We start from the raw sequence: 25514 nt of genomic DNA on the forward strand, positions 1-25514 counted from the left end.
GATCTTGATACCTTTGCTTGGTGCTGTATCAACGCTAGTATGCTACAGAAATTTTACCTGTCTTGCCTTTCTGACAACTTTGTGTTCGATCAATGGAGTTAATCATGAACTATGATCAAATATTCGGCACTCTTGTCTCTTTTGGGGAACACTACGGCTCGTTACAACCATATGTTATTTGACAAAAGAATTGATCCTCCGGTAAATTCAAGCTGCGGACATTGCGCTTGCGCTTCTCGGCTACCTCAACCGCACGGTATCCAGTTCGGACACAAAGAATCAGCAGACGACCAGCCGACCCGAAAGCCAGCGATCCCATCAGTAAGCGAAGTCGTACTATCGCAAGAGCCACAGACCACTCAGATGACCCGTTGTTTCTCTCACAGTGAGCTGCACTTCACCTGTAGGGTGCCTTGCAATGTGGGTCGCTCCAGCTAAGATGCATTGCATAAAAGTAGATTGGATACAGACACTAGGCCGTATCCAGAGTCTCAGGTACCGACTTCCCATCGAATTCCGTGCAGCACTGCAGCATGCAGTTGGGTCCATGTCTTGGATGTCATGTTGGCGCATCCCTGACAAGCTGTTAATCAAGCAACTAACTATGTGTACGAAGCAGACGTACGCATTCACTACCACTCTTTTGCACCGGCTGTTCCGCGACCTGTGCACCGCGTTTCCCTATCTACGTCCACCTCACCTCATCGAGAAGATGAATATCCGTTCATCGCCGCTAACCTACAGAATACTGCAGTCCTGATCTGAACTCGGTCGCTGTTATAAGTTATTTTGGACCCTGACATGTCTAATGCTCCCGAGAGCGTCCTCCCTGGACACACTCTTTAGTCTCTGCTCTCAGCTGACCAACCGACCGGCGACAAGAACATGGTCAATGCCAGAATAACAGCCTCTGGGAGGTGGGAGTACGCAAGCCGCGTCGGCAGTGCTCGCCGAACCTAACTATGTCGACTACGAATATCTACACATCGCCTCTTATCGCTCCTTCTTTTGAACCTGACAAATATTACCCACGATACTTGCTCGAAAGGCTTTGGCCTCGCTCTGGAAACGATCAGCGGTTGCCAACTCAACGTAGCAACAAACGCCCAGCAGCATTGGGGTCCAGCCAGGAAAACAATGGCAGAACTTGAAAGCTCAACAGAACGGGCAAAATGCGACTTGATCACACCAAGCTAAGGTACTGGATGTTGGCAAAGTTTTCGGCGAACCATCCGAAAACCTTACCATTAAGAAAGTAGCCACAGCGATCAACACAGTCCTCAACTCTCTATACCTTTCCATTTGAGGGGGTCAGGGCTGGGACGAGGTCCAGGGCCAGAACAACGATGATGACGAGCCCTTGGTCCAAGTGCAGATCTAACTCAAACGTTTATTCGGGAAATCCCCAGATGTCAGGTGGCGATACTCTCGGATTGGGCGAGAGGCATAGACACGAAGACCAATGCCTTCCTTGCCGGATCGCTGGGCGGGTGGGAGCCATCATCATAATCAGCCGGGGTCATCGGATTATTGGGCGAACCACCCATCTATTTCCCTTGTTGTACAGCAGGCCCGCAAGCTAAGCTCGCTCCCTTCTGACTATTTTGCTTTTCCGACATCACCAGTTTTGCCATCGTCCCAATTGCTCGATCTCATCTCAAGTCAGACCTTACCGTGACCACTACAGATCACGGCCTGGCGCTTCGATAGATCCTTCGCCGGCCTCGCCGACTCCAGTGCTACCTTGTGTTGCCAACAGCCTCCTCCTCTCGTTGTCGAAGCTTTGAGGATGTATCCGCCACGAAGCTTTCCCGTCACCCGTCAGGGTCATCTCCTGGTGGTTCAGGTAGGATGGCGGCCCAAGCTCTAGTTCTCGAGCCAGGCGGTGCCATTACAAGCCCCAAGCTTCCGGCGTTGCTTCTTTTCGAGGTCAGAGGAAAAGAATGTCTCGCCTTCACTCACTCTATTGGTCCATACCAATGATCGTCCTTGAGTGAAGTAAGCATACCTATATAAGAACGATCAAAACGATATCAGCATAAACTCTTCAGCATGCCGCCATCACTACAACTTCTTACTTTTTCGGACGGAACCCATGATTAGTAGATGATGCCGGTTGAACGTTAGTCGTGGCGACGGCATGCGTACGGTTCCAGACGGATACCCAGCTCTGACTTCTTTCACCGTTGCGTCGTCCAACATCATCGCCGAATCCTGTTGCCCCATATCAGGCGCGGCATGGACAACTGTCGGTACTTTTCTAGAAAGTACAGGCGGTGCCAAATCGCGCCTCGTGTCTTGGTAAAGAGACGTCAAATCAAATCGATGAACCTACATACTCGACACTCATACTTCACCATTTGAGATGTAGAGAACAAGAAACGACGCCTCTCCTTTCCTTCGGCGTTCGACAGCCATCCCTTGAACCTCCTGCAAGTCGACACTCCTATCTTGTGCTTGGTATGGGAGCCCTTCGCTGCTGGTACCCGTATTCTGCTTCAACCTTGCGCCACCTCTCACTAGCCCAAGAGTAACCTTGTGGAATGCCGGTTGCTTTTGTGCCACCTTAGGCTGCACAGGCTTCAGCGACAGACTTGCTTCATTTTGAGAGTGCAGCCTGTCAGTCCCGGCATCCAAGGAGCCTCTCATGGCGCCACCAACATATCGTCTGGCTAGGCGAATTAAGGCAGTGTCATACCCGTCGGCGATGTCATTCTGCCGCCCAGATACGCTCTCCTGGTAGACAGGACTGGCCGGGCGAATAGCAGGTATGGCATACCCTAGCTTACACGCTAAATACAACTACATACCTCTGCTGACGCCAGACGATGTCGAAAACCAAAAACTGGCCTGTTATCTAGCTCGCACTGTGCGGTACATCGGCAGTCCAAGTTCGACCCCATACCGAACTTGGGTTGGTTAGGCGTCCATCGAAGCACAATGGCGCATGATGGCAACTCGTCTGATTCGCGAAGCATATTCCAAGATGGATCGAAGGAGACCGAAACTAACAGCCAATTGTTCGATTTTGCCCAGGTCGAAGCTTTGACAGATATGTCGCGGTCAACGTCACCGACAAGCAGATTCACTGCCTCGCCCCCGATCCAGTTCGGCGAGGGCTCAACGTGAACTCCGCGGGAATTCGTGTATCTCCACAAACCTAGTTGATGACGGACCAGTTGGTCATTGGGTTCTGATAGACACAGGGGATTGCAGAACGGGGGACACTGCACAGATTCATGATATGTCGTCGTAAGTCTCTTTACGAGCACCTTCGATATCTTGGGCGGCCGCCGATCACTCATGGACAAGAATGCAAGTCTTCTCCGCTGAGCGGGAAACGCACGGGCTCATGTTCCACCCGGGATCACGGATAGAATCCGCTTGCTACTCGCGTCGAGCTGCTGACATTCCCCCTTTGTATCTTTCAGACTTGCATTGAGCGTTGGTACGGATACTCGCCCCGTGATAACCCCAATCCTCTGACCTAACCGCAGGTCGCAGCCTTCTGTAAGATGCTTTCTTGTGCTTCTGGCTCCATGTTTAGCCGTTTCACATCTTGACGCCGGGATCACCTTTCCTATGGGTGGCATGACGGATCTCGTCTGGCACCCGTCGACGATCCAAGAAATCGACGAGGTCTGTGTGTCGTCTCAACGAAATTTCAAGACGAATAAAGATCGTCTCACGGTGTGATAATCGCCATTCGCGAATCTGCCTCCAGAGTACACTCCTGTAAGGCAGTCCGCGGAGCGCGCGGGCCCAGCACGGCGATAATGGGCAACAAAATGTCACCCCATACTTCTACCACTCTTATAGGGCCGAGGCAGTGAGGGCAATGTGTGGCACACTTTGACAAGCAGGACCAGCACGAAACCTCGAGGCTGCAGCAGACGAGACATTTTGCCGTTTCTTAGCCCTACGACTGGGCGGTATGCTTGCCCCCTCTCCTCCGTGGCACAGGGCGAGGGAGGACCCTCCTGGCAGCTTGGCACGTCCCTGCTGCTGGCAAACGCTCGTTCAGTCTAGCGGGAACCATCTAAGAGATCTTGCTTCCCAAAGAAAGCCTCCCACACCTCCATAATCAAGGGACGCCAAAAGTAGCTTGCACGCTTGAGCAATTATGTAAGAAGCCGTCTCGAGTTGGGCATTACATGCGCCTACCTACTTGTGGCTCCTACTTGCTGCACAGACCCGGCTATCAGTAATACAGTATCAACGACTCTGGGCCTTGCCTTTGACAAGATGGCGAACCACTGCATCGTGCTTCGAAAGCATTGACTCGGGAGACTTGGTAAGCTCAACGGAAACCACTCTTAGAGTTTTGTAAGGCTATTTGTAGAGTCATTCCTCAACTCAGCATAGCGTACCTCCTACCACCAAAACTGGTTGGAATAGCCAGCCAAATACCTAATACTGGTGAAGTACTGTACATTTCTACAGGCTTTGAACGTCGTTACATAGCAGCGGACTATAGCAGGAGAGAGTTCTCCCGCCAGAATCTTTCTTTGGGCACAATGGGAGAATTACAAATCTGCATGGACGTAGCCGGCCCAACCCATATAGGGGCTAGCCCAAGCCCGGTCCGGCCAGATTTCACCAAGTATCAAAACAGGGCCCAAGGACAGTGTTACTCGGTAAGTTGGCGAGGTGCCGAAAGCAAAGCTAATTAAGGTGGTTTATGTAGATGGCTACCATTGATGTGAATCGACCACATCGATTCATGGTGGGCAGTCGATCGGTCTGCCTGCCCGGCGCTCGTATGGCAGACAAAATGCTCAAGGGGGGTGAGTAAGCCAAGGGATTTTCCATCAAACACAACAAATAACTCTCTGCTCTTGAGAAGCAAATCAAGTCAACGCTTTGCCGAACTGCCCAATCATTCTCCATTTCACGGAGGAGCCTACGGAGAACTTCGTGTTCGTACACGGCCAAAAAAACCAACCAGGCATAGCGGGCAGAGAGTACGAAGACTCTCGCTCGACCCGATCCGGAAACTCGAAAGCGAACCGTCCGGCCCTCAGGGTCTTGTACCGGTCCAGTGCAGGAACCGGGAGAAGAAATGAACAAAACGAACTCGGCGTTCTAGTAGGCGCCGGGTTGAACCGAAATTTCCGTATCACGAAAAAGTTTATTGACAAAATTGTCAACAATGGCTATCCCGGTGTGCCCCTTTAATACGTTTGTAGGTCCCTTTGCTGGATCGCCCTTCCGGTCTACTCGGTCCACCGATGCGATGCGATACTTGTTTATTGTTGGGCAGCAGCTGCGGCAGTGATGGCGGCAGGATTCCACATCAGTTGCCGGAGACGTTCTTTCTCGGTCTCGTCTGCAAAGATGGTCTCTATGCCCCGCCGGGCGAGAGCGCAGATTTCGTCGCGCGAGAGCTTGAAGTGCTCCGCTACCAACCTGTACTCGTTGGACAAGGGACTGCCGAAGACGCCAACGTCGTCGGTCTATTTGGTCTTGAGAGTTAGCTGACATGTCACTATTGAACAAACGAACTAGCTTCGCGAAAAGATACCGGAAACCGTAGGTTTGGGGGGAAAGAAGGACCTGAGAAGAAACGTACGCCCAGAGATATCAAGCTCCCTTCCACGCCCCACCACTCCCCGAAATGATGGCCCTCGAACCCGCCCGTCACCATGCCCGCGTGGACGTTGCAGCTGAGACACAGCTCGAGCCCGATGCCGCGCTTGGCGATTTCCCGCTTCACGTCGTCGCCAAGGTGGATCACGTGGCCCAGTCGCCGCGGCGACCACGACAGGATCTCGGCGAGCTCTACGGGGTGGCCGGAGCACTCTGCCTCGCCAAAGTGGATCGTGATGCCGAGGCCGAGGGTTCGGGCTTCGGCGAAGGCGGGGCGGAAGATGGAGATGTTTTCCGAGTTGCCGTCGTCCTGGCCAGTGTGGATGCGGGCGGCCGGGTCGCCGCAGAGGTCTACGCCGACGACGCCCCTGTCGCGGAAGGAGGCTGCGAGGCGGACTGTTTCGTGGGCTTGGGCTGGGGTGTGGCGGCGGTCGATGGAGAGGATGAGGCGGGTACGCATGGCGTTGGGGTTCTTCCTATGAGAGGTCTCGAAGGCGTCTATCGCGGAGAGGATGGTGGCGACGTAGACGGACGGCGGCTGGGGGGTCGGCGAGGGTAAGGAGCGCGGGGTGGTGCGGAGTTCGAGGTAGGTTACGCCGTCTGCGTGGAAGTCTTGCAGGACGGAGAAAGTTGCTTTGCGGAGGGTGTCGACGTCGGTGATGAGGTTGTAGATGTAGGATGAGAAGAGGGGGAAGAAGCTGTGTGCCGAGCGTGTTGTTAGTGAGCCCAGGCCAGGGATGGCAGGTCGTTGAGAGGAAAAGGTGAGGTGAGGTGAGGTTTTACGTGGTGAGGTCGTAGTCGTGTTTGCCGTCCGGCATCACGACGAGGGGGTCCTCGAGGTCCGTTTCGCCTGCCTCGTGCTTGAGGACCCAGATGTCGTGGAGGGTGCGGCGGCTTATGCTGCCCGTCAAGTGAGCGTGGAGCTGTGATAAGTGTCAGATGAGGTGTCCATAGTTCGAGGTCTCATCACCGGAAGGAATCCCTTGAAATCATACCTCGATTTTAGGAAGAGCTACAAAATCCATATCTATTGTTGGTTGAGAACCCATCTTGTCTCAATTGTTGCGCCTTATTCTTTTTTTTCTTTTGAGTAAATCCCGTGCTTGTGAGAAAGTTGTGAGTAGATATTGGTGTGGTTCTCTCTCCTTATCAGCTGTCAGATTACAGTCGTCAACACCTCACCCCTCTTATTTCTGCTGTCTGTGCGGGCAACCGGAATCGAAACGCCGGACCAGAAAATAGGTGGTTGGGAAGGAGAAGATCCGGGGAAGTTTTCTGAGCGACGTTGGACTCAACTAACGTAGTTTGTAAGAAGGGGTATGTATGACAAGGCGACAACACTGCTGTGTCTGAAAAAGAAAGTATGAGGTGTTTTGTGATTGGCAGTATGCAATCCAGGTTTCCCGACACGGTTCCGAGTCGGAGCGGGCCGACGGTGCCGATCCCGGAGTTCAGGAGCCCCGGTTTCTCTGGGACGCGCTTGCTTCCGGTGGCGTGAGACATTCCGGTACTCACCGGCCAATTTGCTTTGTTCGAGTCCGGGGGTATATGAAGATTTCCATTTGCCAGCTTTCAAATGTTGCAATTGTTTCTTGACTTTCTTTTCTGTTACTCTGTTACCACCTTTTATATAGTACTTTGTACTACTTTCAATTTTTTAGAATGCTGCCATATTTGGGTCGTTTACACCGCGTTGCAAACATTCCTTTGAAGTAGATCACGGAACTTGACTAAACCACGCTCTGAAATGTTTCTCTTGGCTTGAGCAAGTACTCATTTAATGCCATGCATTTGTAGAGACGTGAGTCCCCTTTCTCGTTCACCGTATCACTGGCACTTGATGATCGTGAAGTCAAGCGGGACAGCTCTGTTCTGCCATATGGCCCATATCGTACCCATATTTTTTTTCTTGCTACGCCGACCAAGTCATAAGTGTTGAATTGGAGCAGATTCTAATTCTAGTCGACCTTCGGGACAACCCAGATTGATGCAAGACCCCTCCTGCCTGTGATCCGTAGCATGATAACCTCTAAATTCCAGATATCATGCACAGTACATCTCGGTGACCACATTCTAAGATAGGCCTAGGTCGCAAATTTTCTTTCACGAGGCCACCCATTTGTATACGCATATAACTCTTTTTCCAGCTAGACTCTTCCTATTTCCTTTACTCCTGCTTATGTCCAATCCTCGGCAGACACAGCCACAGCACGAGCATGATCCCCAAAAAGGCGAGGATAATCGGCTGCAAAACCTGCACACCCCTTAGCCTGCGCCAGCGCGCCGACAGCAAACGGCAGGATCGCCGCCCCGCTGCCACCAAACGCCGCCGCAAAGCCAATGGTGCTGACATGCAGGTGCCTCGGCAGCAGCTTCGTCGCCGCGACAACGACGGCCGGGAAAAACGGACCCAAGAAGAATCCCTGAAGCGCGACCGCCACCGCGGAGACGTAAAAGTGCGGCACGAGCCAGAATACCAGCTCGAGCGCCATGGCGATGGGGATGTAGACCGACACGGCGAGCTTGACGCCCAGCTTGGGCGTGACGAAGCCGAGGACCGCGCGGCCGAGAGTGATGCCGAGCCAGAAGCCGACCGAGGTCATGCCCGAGTCAAAGTTGTTGGCTTTGCGGACCTGGATCATGAACTGCACGATCCAGCCGCCGAGAGAGACCTCCGTGCCGACGTAGGCGAGGAGGAAGAGGGCGCAGAGCCAGGTGACGCGGGCGTAGGGACGCTTGAAGAGGGCGGTGCGGAGGCCGCCGCCTCCGGCGTTGTCGCTGCGGGAGTGGCTTACCAGCGCGCGGTAGACTGCGCCGGTTTGCGTCCAGAAGGCTGCTGTGCACCACACGAGCTCAATGGTGGCTAGACCGAGCTGGAGATGTGTCGTAGAGTTAGAGAATGTCATACACTCACATACTCTCGTCGTTATGGAGAAAGGGGGAGTAGGGGGAGTAGGGGGGGGCTTGAGACTCACCATGAAGTAGTAAAAGTTCCACCAACCCAAGTTCGCCTTGTTAATCATAGTTGTGGCAATCAACGGAGCAATCACACCGCCGACACCATAAAATGCGTGCAAGAAGCCAAGGACCTCGTTCGCCCTCGCCATGTTGCCGACGTACGCGTTCCACCCGGCGTCACTCAGGCCGTTACCGAAGCCGGCGACGACGAAGGCGGCCACTAGCGCCGGGTAGGGCGGGTGCTGGGTGATGATGATGTAGGCGATAATGTGGCACGTGGAGGCAATGATGGCGATGCCGCGCTGGCCGAGCTTCAGGTGGACGTAGTTGTTGAGGGCGGCCGAGAGGACGTAGCCGATGAAGGGGGAGAGGAAAACAAGGGAGACGACAACGTAGGAGAGGCCGTAGTAGGTTTCGAGCTGTTCAGGGGCGTCAGCGTGAAATCGAGGATATTACATTTAGCTTGGACGGGAGGTTTGAACGTACGTAGGGAATCAAAGCCTGTTTATGAGGTCAGTCGCTATACGAATCTTTGAGTTTCTGATGAGAGTTGTGAGAGGTACTTACACCGTAGGCGGCATCATTCGCACCCGAGACGAGGAGACTGAAGAAGCAAGACAGGACTCTGAAGAGATTCGATCTCGGATGTTTCCATCTCTGCACAACTTCGGCTGTCGTTGTCGGAGCCGGAAGACCTCCCGTCGCATCTGTATTCGATCCTAAAACATGACCTTCGGTGTTAAGAAGGCTGCCTTCTTTCGAGGTCAATTCCTGGAGCGGAATCTCCTGACCGACCGTCAATGTTGTCGACTGGGCGGACATGTCGTTTCTGGTGGTAATCGCTCGATGTCTTGCTCCAGGCCCTTGAGCAGCTTGACGAGGCGAGGTTGATCAAAGGTTTCGATTGTGATTCTCCAATCGTGCTATAGCCGTATTTCTTGTGAATAGAATATTGGGCGGGCTTGGAATGTTATGGGAAGCAACTTTAAAGGACTTAAATTTATTTGAAAGCTAAGAATGACAAACGGGGATCCTAGTCTACCTTGGACGGAATATGTAATGCGCCATTCCTTGGAATGGGCGATGTGGGACGATCTCGAGCGGGTTACTCCAGACTCACGAATACCTACCTTTAATCTTGCGTCACTAAACCTTTGCGTCCTTACTAGGGCTGGCTCGGCAGCTACCGAGTGTCTCCTAGAAGTGGAATACATTTCGCGACCAGAGTCAAGACTCGATTAGTACAAGTTCATGTGGCTTTACCAATGTTCCGAAGCAAACAGCAGTGCTGCCATGGTGAACGATCGCCAACTCGGACACTGCGAAACGGCGGGCGGCCCGAGGACCCGGGAACTCGATGGGCCATTGATCATCTCAGATCAGAGAGCTGATTGGTTGGCTGGGACATCTTCGGAGAATCTCGAGACGGAAGACCGCTGACCGGCTAAGTATTCTGTCCCCCGCGTGGCCGTTCACCGTCGTTAGTCCCGAGGAGACGGCGGAGAGGAGCGGACATCGGCCCCGGTTTGTTGTCAGAAGTGGACTCAAAGATTTGGAGTATTTCCTCATTGGGAAGAATTGTCAACCTGTAGCGGCGACACTCCGCGACGCCTATTTAGACTGCGCTTGAGGAATAGGTTCGTCACGGGATGAATACTGGTAGTGTTCCATCGACTAATTTATTATGCGCCAGGGAGGTCTGAATATATATTCCGCAAAGTAATTAGCTTGACTGGCTAGTTCTTTCTCGTTTGGTTTAGGGTGCCTCTTTATCGCCTTCCCACATCATCTATGTGGGCTTTCTTTCGGTTGAATTGCGCACTTCCATTGAATTCCTGTAAGGAGAAAAGCAATACATACCCTACGATTGATAGTCATGCCGAATTATGAAATCCATGCCCAGGAACTCGGAGTCCAGATGAATATTATACTCGTCATCACTCATATACATGTCCGCCATTGTTTAACTTCTTTCGAGCGGACTTACAGCGACGGTGATGTAAACCCAAACTGAGAAGTCCTCACTATAGATCTTGAGATGGGTAGGGAATTTCTAGTTCACGAGTATTCTTGCTCGGCAAGAAGATGAAGCAGAATGCTGCTCATTCACGGTCAGATAAAAAGGGTCAACACGAGACGAGAGTAAAAGCCCTCGTGAGCTGCTTCCAAAACTTGCCCCAATTCCACATGCTAACCGATCGGCTTCGACCTGATCTCAGCCGCTCACCTGGTCCCCCGCAGCCACGTGGACACCAAACAATAGGATATGTTCAAACTTGCTAGGCGACACCGCATCTTGGCCTTTCGTATACGCCTAGCCACGCCCTCGTTCTCGATCAGCGAGTGTCCCTTCCAAACGTCACGGCTATCTGTTCAGAAGCAGCGTGTCATTAAGCCTCGGTATCTCCTATCCAACAAGAGGCCGTAGGTATCTGTCTATAGAGTAAGCTCGCACAAGCCAAGCCATGCAGGCAAGGAATTCAGATCCAAGGGCATCTTCCGAGATCACCCGCAGCCATGCATTCGTTCCCAGCAATTCGGAAACTTTTTGCGCTGCTTCGGCTCGTCCCGCAGCTTGAACATACTTTACCCCATCTGCGGAGCCCGTACAGATATTTGCCTACATCATATCACATGTCATAAGCTAGGTAAACCCCGCGTCCATCATATTATGTTGCATGTGTGTCTAGAATCGTAACATTTCCTCATTATTCAACTCTCACGCGTTCGAGCGCAGGATAAGCCGAGGACTCTCGGTAGTTGCTTTCAACATTGTACAGGTGTTATTGGCAAAAAGAAAAAGCATCGGACAAACTCCTACAGGGTAATGGTAGGTAGGTAGTCGTATGTGTGCGTTTGTTGGTTTTTCATTCCCCCCCTTTTTCGAAAGGGGGGACTTGAATCGGGTGTCCCAGTTTCTACCCAGTCTATCGTTTCCCCGCCCAGCCATTAAAAGCCGATCGATTCTATCGTTTCGCTCAAGACACCAATAAAACATACAGAGGTTTAACGGAAGAAAAGGTTACAGGACACAAAAGAGAAAGAACAAAAAACAAAGAAGTGAAATTGTCCCAGCGCCAGAGGCAAGGAAAATGGATTCATAAACGCCTAGCATAAAGCCACCCAAGCTTATTCTCTTGAAATGTCACGACCAAAGACCTTGGACTTGAGCCAGTCGTTGACGACGAGGAGACGGTTGCGAGCTAGAAGGTCAAGAGTGTTAGCATGTGACTACAATATGCGAAGTCACGTCAGGGGATGTGGAACTTACTGCTGAAGCACATGGAGAGGTAGGCACTGCGCCAGAAGAAGTAGGTCATGGTACCACCGCTTGCAATGTTTCCGTTCCACCAGGCAACGTCAGCGACAGCCTTCTCGCTGCCAATGTAGGCCAAGCTGCCCTGGTGAGAGTAGTGGAAGGGCTTGATGTCCTTGATGCGGCGGAGCTGGCGCTCGTGGGCCTCGATCTCCTTGGCAACCTCGGCAGCGTTGCCGGGCTTCAGGTTCAGGTTGGTGCTGAGCTCCTGGACGCGCTCCTCGAGGGTCTCGGTTCTGGCCATGTTGTTGAAGAGTTTGGCAAGGAAGTTACCCTCCTGTGCGGCGACCTGGGCAGTCGGGGCGTATCCGGCCACGGCGCAATCGCCAATGGCCCAGATGTCACGGGTGCCCTGAACAACGAGGTACTCATTGACGGCCAGACCGCGGCGGGAGTCCTTCTGGGCGGGGATCTTGGTGATGAGGTCGCGGATGATGGGGCGGACCGCGTTACCGGTAGCCCAGACGAGAAGACCATAGGGAATGGTGAGGGTCTGCTTCTTTCCGTCGGGGCCGGTACCCTCGGCCTGGACGTAGGTGTCGGTGACCTTCTTGACCATGGTCTTGGTCAAGATGTCAATTTTCTCCTCCTCAAAGGTCTTCTCGGTGTACTCGATCAGCTGCTTGGAGAAGGAGGGCAAAACGTTGGGAAGAGCCTCGATCAAGGTGACCTTGAAGCGGTCGGCAATCTCGGGGACCAGACGCTTGATGTCCTGCTCGAAGAAGTCCTGAAGCTCACCGGCGAACTCGACACCAGTGGGGCCACCACCAACGACAACCATGTGCATGAGACGGCTAACATCCTCGGCAGACTGATCCTTGAAGGCGGCGGTCTCGACGCAGTCCATGATCTTCTTGCGAATAGCCTGGGCGTCGTTAATCTCCTTCAAGAAGCACGAGTTCTCGCGTACGCCGGGGATGCCAAAGGTGGCGTTCTCAGCTCCGACACCGACGACCAGGAGGTCGTAGGCGACCTCAGTCTCGGATGTGGTGCCCTTAATCTCCGACGTATCCAGGATCTTGACAACCTTCCTCTCGGGGTCGACGGAGCTGGCCTCGGCTTCGTAGAACTTGACGGCGGCCTTCTTGTGACGGAGGATGGTTCGGATGGGCTCCATGATGGAGCGGTGCTCAATCGTGCCGGTGGTGCAGGAAGGCAGAAGAGGGGTGAAGAGGAAGTAGTTTCTCGGCGAAATGACGACGACGTTGTAGTTTTCCGTGTCGAGCTTCTTCAAGAGAGAGACGGATCCCCAGCCAGTGCCTGTTGCAAGTTGTCAGTATGCGCTATATGTGTACTGCGTGTATGGATGCCGCGCAGGCCGTCGAATGAGAAACTCACCGAGAATGACCAGCGTCTTCTTGGTAGGGTCCAGCTCGACCTGATCCTCGGGGTGTCTGTCATCGTAGACAACGTATCCAATGTAGCCGAAGAGACCCAGGGCAGAGAGGTAGGTCAAGCGCCAGGCCCATCTGAAGGTCTTGCGGACCTTGCCAGCCTTCTTGGGAGCGACATCGGCGTAGTTTCTGGTAAGCTGGCGCGCAACGGTTCCGACCTGGGGAAGGGCGGCGACTCTCGGCCTAGCGGTGAGGGTTCTGAGAGATTGTCTGGAAGTGGTTGTGAGGGTTCTGCGACCGGCATTGGCAGCACGCGGAGCTTTCGGGACCAGCTGCTGGGCCGCGCGAAGGGAGCTCATGGCTCTGACGGAAGAAGCCATTGCTTCGATTGGTGATGGAGAGGAAGGTCCCCGGTGACCAAAGATGGTTCTTGATGGCAAGGCAAGAGGATGCGACACTTTGTTGAAGGGAAGGGAAGAGGGAAAAAGAAAAAGTCACCAAGAAATTCGGAGGAGGGAGGAAATTCGGAGACGATAAGGATGCGCGGGCAGAAGCTGGTAGGACTGGACAGGAATTGGGGGTGGGAATACCAAAAGTGTGACGCAGCAAACGAAGAGAGATTTGCAGGCTGGCGGCTGGACCCTCCCAACCTGGCGGTATTTTTTGGCAGCTTGCAGAAAATTTCAGGTGCTACGGGGGTGAGGACGTGAGGTCAGAGATAGCGCGCTCCGCCCGCGCCCGCGGCGCCGCCAGCCAAAAAAGATGAGGTGGAAAGATGGGAAGCTTGGACGGAAGAGACGGCGTGTGATTGGGTGGGCTGTTTGCGGCAATACAGTAAACCGACCGCGAGACTCCAGGAGCAATGTTGCTGCCGACATTCGAAATGTCTTGGCTGTCCCGGGACTGCCTTAGGTCCCTTGCTGCGCTTGCTGTGCAGTAGTAGCTGCTTACCTGGCGCATTCAGACATTCGTTTAGGCGTGCTAGGCATACAGGGGAGATTCACTGAGGGTCCCGTCCTTTCTAACCTAAACTCCGTATCGTGGTCCGCGCAGCCGCAGTCTGCTCCCAATGGAGCGCTTGTTTTTGCCCTATCAGTGTTTGCTCATCTTCCACCTCAGCTTTGGGGGTCACGAACTTATGGGCCATTTCGAGGTGGGCTTGAGTGGGCCTCGGGGTGTCTCTTGCCCTTGTCTCCTGGTTGTCTTTGTGTGTTTTATTTTATTTTTTGCCCATCTTGGTTGACCTTTTTGGTTGTTTTTTTCTTTTGCGCGGCGTCTTGTCCGCCGGCGGCCTTGATCCAAAGAAGAAGCCCCGGCCACGCCCCGGCCGAATCCCGGCGTTTTGTCATTGAATTCTCCTTCCGCACCTGGACACTTTCGGTCCGTCACACCTTTAGCAACTGCGCCTGGCTGATGTCGCGATAGCAACACAGGCAAGGATGACTCAGGGCAAGTCTCCATCGCGCGCTCTTTTTCTCGTGACTTTTTTACCCGCTGTCGAGCATCGCACCCAATCATCCCTTTATCTTACACACTTCCCTCACTAATATCTCGCAAAATCCAACTGGGCATGACCCCCCAACTCCACTTCCCCGTCCACACTTACCAGCCACCTCCGCTGCGCCAGATCTCATCTAAACTTCCAGGTTGATTACAGCAGTAGTTCTGTAAACCCTCGCGCACATGCTTTCTCAATAGCATCAACCATCCTTTGCCCCGAGAAATTCAAAGCTCGTGAATGAGTTACCATGCTCCGGAAACTTCCCTCAATCCCTCGGGACACCTTGAACCAAGGTTGTCATACGCCCACACTAGTACCCGCAAGCCACAAATGCCGTTTCTCCGAAAGGCCCCCGAGCTAGAGCACGTCTTATCTCGGACTTGAGGAGTTCATGGGTCTGATTTTTAGCGTTGCTGTGTGGCATGGAGTCGTTCTGCCCGAATTTGTTCCCCATACCCGACCACTTCCCGAGCCCCGAAACTGCACTCCATCCGGCCGAACGTCCCGGCCAATTCCCCCCCCTTTGCCCCCAGTCCGGCAGTCCGGGCCCTCGTGTCGAGGCCAACGGCCACCGTCTCCCGGAACCATCAAGGTGCCCGTGCGGCCCGTGTACCCACTCTTCTCCTTCTCTCCGAGACCATCGCCGAAACCGTCGGACTTAGGAATTCTGGAGAACGGGACGGGACTGGCAGGAAGGCACGCGACGAAGACCATCCACTTTCCTTCCTTTAAAGTATTAAGCCCCAAACATATCAACGCGGGCATTCACTCTCCGATGTTTTCCTCTCTTCCTCATCATCCCGTGAAAACTGCCGGAAATTTCCGTCATCGATCTTCTTACATCGAAACATGTGGTGGCTGCTAACAAGTTGGCTGCCACCATCGCCTCGGCCAATTACGGCCCTCTAGTTACCGTCGCCTCGGCTCCTGTCAATCACTCACTTCACTTCGTCATGTCGCTCATCTGCTCTTCTGACCTTCCAATTTGGCACCTCCAGACCGCACATGGCCCAAGACGCACTCGTGCGTTGTTCTTCAAAGCACGTTGTGAGATTCAAAGTGCCCTCACACTCACGGCTAGCGTCGTCTCCACAGCTATCATCCAGAGATGGGATTACAATCTCAGCACATGCTCAAGATTGACGGCCGAGGAGAAGAGGGGTCCCCAAGCGGCTCATCGGCAACATGTGCAGATTAGGAAAAGTTTCCTTTGCTGGCTCTCAGCCAAGCCCTCTCTTTACGAACCGCAGCCTTGGGGGGCGAGGGGAGGAAATAGGATCGAGCGGGTAGGAAGCTAGTGTGTCGGCAGTTTTGTGATGGCGCGCGCGGAAACGAAACGGGGTGTCCATTTCGGCCAGCCCATTTGTCTCTCTCGATGCCCGGGCCCGAGATGCTGAAACGCCGCAAACCCGACCCGCCAACAGCAGGTGAAGAGAGGGGGGGAAGAAGAGGAGGCGCCGATGGGATGGGATGGGATCAGGGGTGGTCACTGTGCCTTTGTGGTGGATACTGAAGCCGACGGCCAAGATGAAACAGGGTTCGTGTCTGACTTACAAGCTCACACAGGAGAATGTGGGCCAAGACCTCCAGAGACTGAGAGAAAGTCCAGTCTGCCAGAGGCCTCACTCAAACGGAGCACCCATTGCACCAGCAACCGCCTGGGTTTGACAAAGAAACCGTGATCGGATCTTGATACGGGCGGCAAGGCTGTGGATGCAGTGGTGGTGCGGCTGCCAAAACCCCACGGTTTCTAACATCATGCAATTCCTCACCGCGAGTGTTCGCTTGCGTGCCGTTTATCCTCGCGAGCTTACGCAAACCGCGGGCCCCCCAACGTTTGATCACGAACAAAGTCCGTCGGACAGCGTCATGACGCGAAGCTCCTCACCCTCAGCCGTCCCGTCGTCTGACAGGCGCTTAAGCGCATGACATGGACCCAGTGCGGCGGCGGCGAGCTGAAGCCGCTGTGTTATGCCGGCAGATGGGGAGAAAAAAAAGAGGGCGCCCATGGACAAGAGACCCGCGCCATCGAAAGGTCTCGACTGAGTCGGCTCTGGGCTGTTGAGAGTCCACTTTCGTCCGTCGATGGTGAGCGAAGCTAGCTCGTCAAGTTGAAAGGTCAATGGGCCCTAACATCATCCACTCCCAAACGGATGGGGTCGAAACGGCCGGCAGGTTGAGCAGTACGTAGCCTCGCAACATACTTGCCACACTTCTTTCGCCAATCTTGCAGTGTGGTAAAAAAGAAAAAAGAGTGTGGAGGGGAGGAAGCCAAGCTGAGAGCCTCGGGCGGGTGCATCCATGCATCCATCGTAAGGCGCCGGCAGCACACCCGAGTTCTTGGTAAGAAGATCGTGTGAAGCTTGGCAGGCAAGACATCATGGTAGCCAAGCCGCGGAGGATTTGTCAAGCGAATGTTGAATCCCAGTAACTTGTACCATAGCATGGCCCTTTTTTCCATTGCCCAGGAACGAAATCTGTTTTGATTCTTCGACAAATTCTCTGGGCAAAGAGTCCGAGTATATTAATTTCAATTTATTGTGAGGGAAGCCTTGGTAGCCTTGGTAGAAGAAGGTTTCCCGCAGCTTTTGACTTGTGAAGCAGAGCACGGTTGTCGTACTGATATGATTAGATGTTGCCAAGCCTCCGCCTTGGGCTTCTCTCGTATGCATGCGGCGTAGGCCTTTCTGGCGAGAGGGCGTATCTTTTTCAGGTATACGAATGATATGAGGCTCAAGCGCCTCAAGAACATCGTACAATTTCTTCGTAGCAGAGTCACGGGAGCTAGCTTTTTTTTTATTATTTTTTTTTATTCCTGAAATGCGTTGATCAGAGACGAAGCTGGAAGCCTCAATTTTTTGATACAAGCCGAGAGGCTCGCGTTGAACGGAACTTTGAATCTTTGAAGATAACTAGCGGCTAATGATGGCCAAGAAACCTCGTACAATCAAGCTTCTTTTCGATACCCTTCCCCCCCTCCTCGTAAAGATCCAATCAGCAGGCTCAGCAGAGCCGAAAGGCAGAACAACGACGACGACGACGACGACGAGGTGTGATTTTTGGCTCAGATCCGCCCCCCGGTAGACAAGTTTCCAGATGCCAAGATGGGAGCTTAATTGCGCCGTTGGATTTTTCTGCGACAAGTCTTGCGAAGGTTGTTGCAGATTTGGGCAGGTCGGCAAGGTACGAAGTAAGTAAAGAAAAGAGGTAGAGACAAAAAGGTTGAGATGAAAAGACTTTCGAGGCAAAGCAGCAAGCATCAACACGGGGCAACGAGGGGTCCTGGAGACAGGTGGGAACCGGCTCGTTACGGCAAAAAAGGGCGCAGCACAACGGGATGTAAAGAGGTGTGATGGTGTGTAGGTGTGTGTGTGACGAGGGGAAGGGAAGTTCAGGTTTCGAGGGTTCGACCGTGCGGCCGTGAGATGAGGCTATAGCATGGCTCCGAGACCAATAGCAAAGTGCCCGGCTTGGTGAGGGGGAAATATTGAATTGGGGCAGAAAAAAAACAGAGCGGCGAGTCACTAACAGAGTTGCACGCTAGTTAATTACCTTACTCTTTCCTGCCCAGGGGCAGCACGAACGAACGGAACGAGGCGAGCGGCAACCTTACGCAGGTAGTTTATTGACTCGTAGAGGAATAACCTCACGGTGAGAGGAGGAATGTTGAAAGTAAACTGATAGAGGTGGGCGAAATTACCAATATGATGGTTTTATGAGGCTCTTTGGTTTCTGCAAAAGAGTTGGCTTGTTCAATAGCTTTTCGTTTATTCCACCCCCTTACAGATTTCATTGGTAAAGAAGCCGAGACTAGTTCGCTGGGCGTTTTGCCCAGAGAAATGCGTTTCCGTTAGCCAGATCTGGCAGGTGAGGGAACGACCAGGGGGGGCCCAAGCTGATATAGCAGTAGTAGAGTTAACTATTGGGTCATTTTTCCCGTATTGTGGCAGTCCCTCTCTTTCCATGCAGCTAGGTACTTGGGCAAAGCATGAACCACCGGCACGAAGTAGGTAGGTAGAGCCTCATCGATGATCCTGGGCGAAGCTTGTGCGAGGTGAACGCCACTTCCGGATGATGATCGCGCGGTTCAACGGCTGAGTCTCAGGGTTTGCTTTCCACAGGGTTCTTGGTCAGTAGACTTCCGTCACTCTCTGGTCTGAAGGGGAGGGAGGGGATAGGCTCAAGAAGGGGGCTGAGGGAATGAGGTAAAGTCTTTCAAACGTGACTTTTGACGATGATGCAAACTGTCGAACCCAGCTTTCGGCAAGACGGCAAATTCGGAAAAGACGGCCATTTCAGTTTGAGCTCCAGAACTACTTTCCTGGGCCAGAAACGAGTGATGCTGATGATGATGGAACGACAACAACAACAAGGTGGTGTTTGTCCATACTCCATTCTGCCTCTGCGTCTGCCTCCTTCTCGCCGGCCGGCCCTCACCATTAACCCCCCCGCGGAGCCCTGGTTAGCTCGAATGTATGTAAGTGGGCTTTCCTGGGACATTGGTGTGTGGAATGTGGATACAGATTGCATCGTCGTACTTCTAGACTCGGAGCCCGGACGGCCAAAACAAGCAGCGTATATATCAACCAGCGCAGTGCGAGGAATCCGGGCTCGAAGAGTCAAAGCCCCGTCGCCCGTTGGCTCTGGTTCGGATTTTCCGCTCTAGAGCCTGTCATTCGTCGGCCGGCGCGGTGGGCTAAGCACAATTATGGCATCCGTCATTGATGAAAATGATCCATCCCGCTTCAGCGCCGTTTGGATGTTACACATCAGTGCGCCGGGCACTCTCCCGCGAGCCAGTGCCAGCCACCATCTTGATTGAGTGACCCAGTGAGGGAGGCTAGGCCTGAAAGGTTCGACCAGTCTGCTAGTCTTGCCCAGCCTTGGATCAAAAACGGGGAAGAAGGGAAGGGGAGAAGGGGAGGGGGGCCTGGAAGGGAGGGAAGGGGGAAACTCGGGAGAAAGACTCCTGAAGGCTTTCCCGGTCCGCACCGGGCCCTCCCTTGTCCTGAAACCCGCTCTTTCCCACGCTGAGACGCATGGTCCCCTGCAAGTGTCGTCGCAGATTTTCGTAGAACTCGCAGACCTTCAGCGCGCTCTGTTGCCCCCCTCCCAACTGCCCCCCAAGGGCCCCCCAAAGGTCTCAATAGACCCCCTCAAATGCCGGGACCCGACCGGACGATACGTCTCGTGCTAACAGATCCCCCGCATGTGTCTCGCCGTGGGATGGTAGCGACTCGACATTCCAGAACCGTCCCAATTCGGCTCTTCGAAACTGCAGCTTCGACAGCGGACTGGTCGACCTTTCTGCAGCTGTCTCACGTCTACAACACCTCACACACGCATCTTCTTCCAATTGCTGCAGCCTGCACCTCACAGGCTCACACTCACACTCACAGTACACTACTCCGTACCTTACCTTACTTTACCAACTTGGATGCATGCCCTTCACTACACAGTAGACCCCGGCTACGATCTTCACCACGGTCATGCTGCAGACACTACTGTAGGGGTGTGTCATCCCTGTTCTTCTCTCCCCTTGATGCCCACACCTTGACCAACTTCTCTCGACTCTCGTTCGCCGACGGCCAGTTTCTTACCCACCGCTGTTGAGGATGAAGCAGAGACGACGAGACGTACCGATGAAGCTGGTCCCTCAACCCATCTCAAGTCTCGTCTCTAGACTTCTCCTACCGTCCCCTGGAAGAGCGTCCGTGTACTCCTTCAGGCTTCAAACCCCCCCCGCGACCCAACTTCTCCTACCGCCGGAGCATCAATGGCCTGCTCTGGCAATGATTGACACCTAACAAGCTTCGGCGCATCTCGTCTGCTCTCTCTGCCCACTGGATCGACTCGATGGGCGAACAATCCATTCCAGACATCTTCCACCATCCATGCCTTGCGTGCCTGTTGCCGGCCGGGGTCCCTGTTATCTATGGACACACACGAATGGATACTGGACTGGCCACCAGGTCTGAGTCTGAGTCTGAGTCTGGTGTACAGTACGGGGCATTCGTACGGACCAGACGCCAGGGGAATGGATACGGGAAGAAGAGACCAGACCATGCTCCATTCTGCGTACGCAGTAGCCGTACGCTGAGAGTTGGGAGAGGGGTGGACCTTCCTCGACCTCGTTCGCCTTCGCCGGGTTGCCGCACCTGTCTTTGGACAGACTCTCGATGCGAATCTTCTGCTCTGTACGGGTACTTGTCCAAGGTGGTCTGTACTCGGAAAGTCGGCGGTGGCTGGACCTATTGCTGATGCCGCTGATGCTGCTGATGCGACGCAATCGTGTTCGGCCCTGCACGTCAGTCCAAGCAGAACGCCTGTGCTTGACGTTCGGATATTCAGAGAAAGGGACGAAGAAGACGGCATCAGCAATGGTACGCAGTAGCATCATCATCATCATCATCATCATCATCATCAGCAACGTACGCAGCCAATATACTGCGACAATACCTGTGGCCATGACCAATGCTGCCGGCCTGACGTTCTATCACCTACACAGTAGCAGTGCTAGCCCAACAAGAGTCTGAAGTCGTCTTGTCTGTCCCTCTGGCACTGGCACTGGCATGACAAAAAAGTCAAACCCGCGCGACTGACCGCTGACATGCTCAACGACAGCTCGATCCACGGACCACCCACTAGTGCGCCGCACCCATCGGCTTTCGCGTGCCAGTTCCTGCGCCAGTCCTAGTCAGTGCTGGTGCCCGCATGGGGTGTCGTGGGCGTCTGGATCTATCCCTGAAGCATCTCGGGGGGGGCATCTGTCATGCAGCATGGGTCTCCCCGCGAATGATGGATAGATGATCGACCCAATCTGATACATACTGTCGCCTCTCGCTCGGCTGGCTTCTCTTCTTCCCTCCCTTCTCCCTCTTCTCCCTCTGGTGACTGACATCTCCGCCAGTTGTATGGTGTTCACCACTTTTTTCCATTCTTCCATACCAAGGCCGGCCTTATTTTTTCATTTCAATTCTTTTCTTTAGACCCCTTTGCTGGCACTGACGTCTATTCATTCGTGTTTGTATTCTTCTGTCTTCTCATCCGCTCTTCGCAACAATCGAACGATTATTCTTCCAACCCCGATTCAACCGGTTACAGCTCGACCTCGAATAGTATCAACCAAGGGCCATGGTCGGAAGTGATTGACAAGAGGAAAACCTTGGCGACTATCATCGGTCCGGAACGGATAGGATAGGATAGGATGACAGGAGAGAAGGGAATGGCTCCTCACGCAGTGCCACGGGCCCAGAAGCCCTCCAAGAGACGAGCACCACCCGCCAACATCGCCGTACCGCCTCTGCTTTGGGATCGCGATGCCGAGTCTGACGATGAGTACGCCAACCAAGTGAGGAACGCCGCAGGAGGCGTATGGAAACGGGCGGTCGATGCCGGACGCAGGTATGCGGATTCGGCAGTAGACCGTCGCTCAGACAGCGACAGCGATGACAAGGCGCGGAAAAATCAACTCAAGAACCCTCCTCCCCAACAACAACAGCAACCTCCTTCAAGCCCGGACACTCCAAAAGCTGTGAGGCCTTCCAACAATGTAGCATCAGGAAAGTTGCCTTTGGCAACTCTCCGTCCGCCGCCCGCATCGATTCGTCCTCCTCCGGCGGTCGTTGCCGCACCGGCTGTGCAACCGACCCCCGTGAGAACGACACCCGCCGCCACATCGAAACCCCCAGCTGTACAGGTTCCAGTCTATGTCGAACAACCCCAAGAAACTTACGCACAACCTCAAGAGACTTTCATCGCTCACCCCGAGATACCCGTCGAGGCACCTGAGCGTCCTCCCAGCCCGCCGCCGCCACCACCTGAAGAGCCCGCACCACCACCAGTCCTCGCTCCGGCTGAGCCTGACCCACCACCACCACCTCCGCCTGAACCCGAACCTCCAGCAGCGCCGCCAGCTACCATGACCGTCACGGCTCCTCCTCGAACTGTCACCCTGATCTCAACCATGAAACAACCGGATTCGGTAAGTTCTTTGAGTCAAGTAAGCATTGTTGAACGTAACTAATTTGGAATAGCCCAAGAAGCCCAAGTTCACTCCGTCACCACCGCCTCCCCCAGTAATTACTCCCACCCCTACAGTACCGCCCGCCGTCATCGCGCCCAGTGGGCCTCTCGCCCTGCCTCCTTTGCCATCGGTTGATCCCTCCGCCCCCAGGAAAGGTATCGATGGAGAGAAGCACTCTACGCCTACCATCACAGCCACTCTCGCTTCGGCAGTACTCCCAGCCGAGACCATTTCAGCGTTGCCAGGCTTGGCCAGTGGTGGTTCCAGCAAGGATGACGGCAGACCGCCAAGAATGAACCCCGAGACAGAGCATGCGCTCATTGCTGTTGGCTCAATAGGTAAGCATAAGAAACTGGAGTAGGCCCTCACACAGAAACTGACATCATGCAGGATCATTCATCTTTGCGTCATTCCTTGTGTGGATTGTGTGGAGGACGATGAAGAGGGCGGGACGTATGAGAAGAGAAAGGGAGTCTGGCTACCAAGGCGACACGCCAGGTGGCATTGGCTCGAAGATTCCATTCTTCAAGGGATCTGGTGGATGGGAGAATCTCGATGGACGACGAAGCGAACCACCTCAGTACGAGAAGGGACAGCGAGGAACACTACGCCTGGACACGGGGTTCTATGGTCCCGATGGCAAACCCGCCCCCTACGTTACCAACGGCACATATCCTGCCAACTACACCATGTCGCCAGCTGATAATCGCGGCAGCCCCATTCACCAGAGTCCTACAGGCACCATCCCAATGAGGATGAACAATGTCAGCGGGCAAGGCACATACAACAGTCAACAAAATCCGTTCAGCAATCAACAGAGCGCTTACACGAGCCAAGTTGGCACGTATGACAGCCAAACCGGGACTTACATCAGCCACGCGCCCAGTGGGTCCCTTACTCACATTATCGGACAGTACGGCAGCCCAACGGACCCTAACCTGACGTTAAGGTCAGGCGTGGGTGCCGGTGCGTACTTCAACCAGTCTGAGCTCGCCCGCCAGCCCTCAGATGCCTATGACCCGGCTCGACGTCAAGTTAACCGGGCCAGCGAGCTTTCGTCCATCTCTTCTGGCTTTGGCGACGGTGACATTATTGTACCCGGAATGCCTGGCATGGTGCTCCAGCCGCCTCCCCCAGTGTCACAGTCACTGAGAGCCAGTCAGAACGGCGTCGGTCGCTTTTCGTGGATGAGCAAGACGAACCGCGAAACGGTCTACACAGAGGCCAGCGAGGACCTTCCAGCGAGGTTCAGGACGGTCGACAGCTGGGTCAACCAGCAGACCGGTCGCGTCAAGAGAGCACAAGCAAGGCCGGAGACGGATGAAGACATCCCGCCCGTGCCGGGTCTACCGGCCGGGACAGGCCAAAACGGCATGCCGCCTGAACCCCAGTTTACCATGATGATGCCGGACGGGGAGGTACCCCGGCGGCCGGATTTGGGGCCGAACGCGTAGTAGCTCGCCCAACAGACGTGACCCGGACACAACACATACAAGGCAACTTTTCTTTGTTTTCATACCCAAGCATGGCGCGGATTACCAGGAGTCAAACAAGGTGGAAGGGAAGAAGGGGAGAGGAAAGGCAGTGGGGGAGGCTTGGAGCGGGTTGTAATACCAAAAGGTCATATCACATACACACACTTGACACACACAGAGAGAGAGAGAGAGAGAGAGAGCGAGAGAGAGAGAGAGCGAGAGAGAGAGAGAGAGAGCGAGAGAGAGAGAGAGAGAGCGAGAGAGAGAGAGAGAGAGAGAGAGAGAGTGAGAGCGAGAAAGAGACGGGAGCCGAGAGGCGATCGCTTTGTACAAACAATACTTTTTCACACACGCACAAACACAACCGAACAATATGTACCCATACGACTTCTGCAAATGCTTCCTTCTTCAAGCCTGGCGCTTGGGTGGCTCTGCGGAGTTAGACGTCATTCACACAGCGCGTGTTCTACTTTCTCATCCCTTTTTCCTCCTTGTACAGTAAGCTTTGATGGAGAGATGTGTCTTGGTGGAAGGGGGAGTGTTGAGGCTGGAGTGCCAAGACTTATGGTGATGGTGTATGTTGTAGTATAGTGAGTGGTGGGTAGTGGGAGGTAGGATGTAATCCAAAAGTGAAACAATGCACACGACTTGACAATACTGCTGGTCTGATTGATCGATTGATTGATAGGTACGTAAGGAGCCCTTATGAAATGTGAGTACGTGATGAGGTTGATTCTCTGTGGGAAAGGATTTCGGGACGGATGTCCCTCTTCACCGGTCTTTCAGATCGTCAGGCACCCCATCCCCGTTGCATAGGCGGGTTACACGCGTTTGCCAGGTTCAGCTGCAAGCCCACGGGTTGAGGAGGAATTGTACTATCATGATCGATATCCCTGTGTATAATATCATCCATGCTAGGTACTGAGTGGAAAGAGATTCTCTCGATTGGCTTGGGGGGGTTTCCCGCAGCGTTGCAATGAAGCGAATGAATTACTGGGGAAGAAAAAAGCCAAGAGGTGGCCGGCACGGGGTGATGATGAAGCGTTTTCGCCATCGTGTGTGGCTGCGTTCCTAACCACGTGCAGGTAGGTAAGGTAGGCTGGCCTCCTAGACATTTTTGATTCACAGGTCCCTCGATTCTCTCGCCTTGTCGAGAATCGTGAAAATTTTGAGAAGGATTTGATCCCCATGTATATAAGAAGAATCAAGTAACATGGCAAAAAACCGCAATCTGTGGGACGCCAAGGCACACTTCACGAGACTTACACGGAAAGCTTACGAAGCACGTTCAAGCGCAGCCCGAATCTAGTTCCTT

The 25514-nt window shown here is 53.8% G+C and overlaps 4 protein-coding genes across 4 annotated transcripts; 1 reads left to right on the top strand and 3 right to left on the bottom strand.

The window, feature by feature from the left end:
- Window positions 1–5249: 5249 nt before the first annotated feature.
- Window positions 5250–6638, bottom strand: N0V96_008081 (uncharacterized protein; the record flags this gene model as incomplete). Its single annotated transcript, XM_053193857.2, has 4 exons — window positions 5250–5456; window positions 5573–6287; window positions 6373–6512; window positions 6585–6638. 4 exons carry the CDS (start codon window positions 6636–6638, stop codon window positions 5250–5252), a joined length of 1116 nt encoding a protein of 371 aa, XP_053048802.2.
- A 1128-nt stretch (window positions 6639–7766) lies between these two features.
- On the bottom strand, window positions 7767–9369 carry N0V96_008082 (uncharacterized protein; the record flags this gene model as incomplete). The annotated part of the gene is made up of 4 exons (XM_065758223.1): window positions 7767–8462; window positions 8565–8966; window positions 9034–9048; window positions 9115–9369. 4 exons carry the CDS (start codon window positions 9367–9369, stop codon window positions 7767–7769), a joined length of 1368 nt encoding a protein of 455 aa, XP_065612978.1.
- Window positions 9370–11676: 2307 nt separating this feature from the next.
- NDE1_1 (NADH:ubiquinone oxidoreductase) lies at window positions 11677–13577 on the bottom strand (the record flags this gene model as incomplete). Its single annotated transcript, XM_053193855.2, has 3 exons — window positions 11677–11750; window positions 11819–13123; window positions 13202–13577. 3 exons carry the CDS (start codon window positions 13575–13577, stop codon window positions 11677–11679), a joined length of 1755 nt encoding a protein of 584 aa, XP_053048800.1.
- An 8346-nt stretch (window positions 13578–21923) lies between these two features.
- N0V96_008084 (uncharacterized protein) lies at window positions 21924–24178 on the top strand (the record flags this gene model as incomplete). The annotated part of the gene is made up of 3 exons (XM_065758224.1): window positions 21924–22682; window positions 22741–23062; window positions 23115–24178. The coding sequence occupies 3 exons, from the start codon at window positions 21924–21926 to the stop codon at window positions 24176–24178; spliced, it is 2145 nt and encodes a 714-aa protein (XP_065612979.1).
- Between the last annotated feature and the right edge of the window lie 1336 nt (window positions 24179–25514).

Source organism: Colletotrichum fioriniae, assembly GCF_027942845.1.
Source record: "Colletotrichum fioriniae strain IMI 355084 chromosome Unknown scaffold_10, whole genome shotgun sequence".
Classification (NCBI taxonomy): domain Eukaryota; kingdom Fungi; phylum Ascomycota; class Sordariomycetes; order Glomerellales; family Glomerellaceae; genus Colletotrichum; species Colletotrichum fioriniae.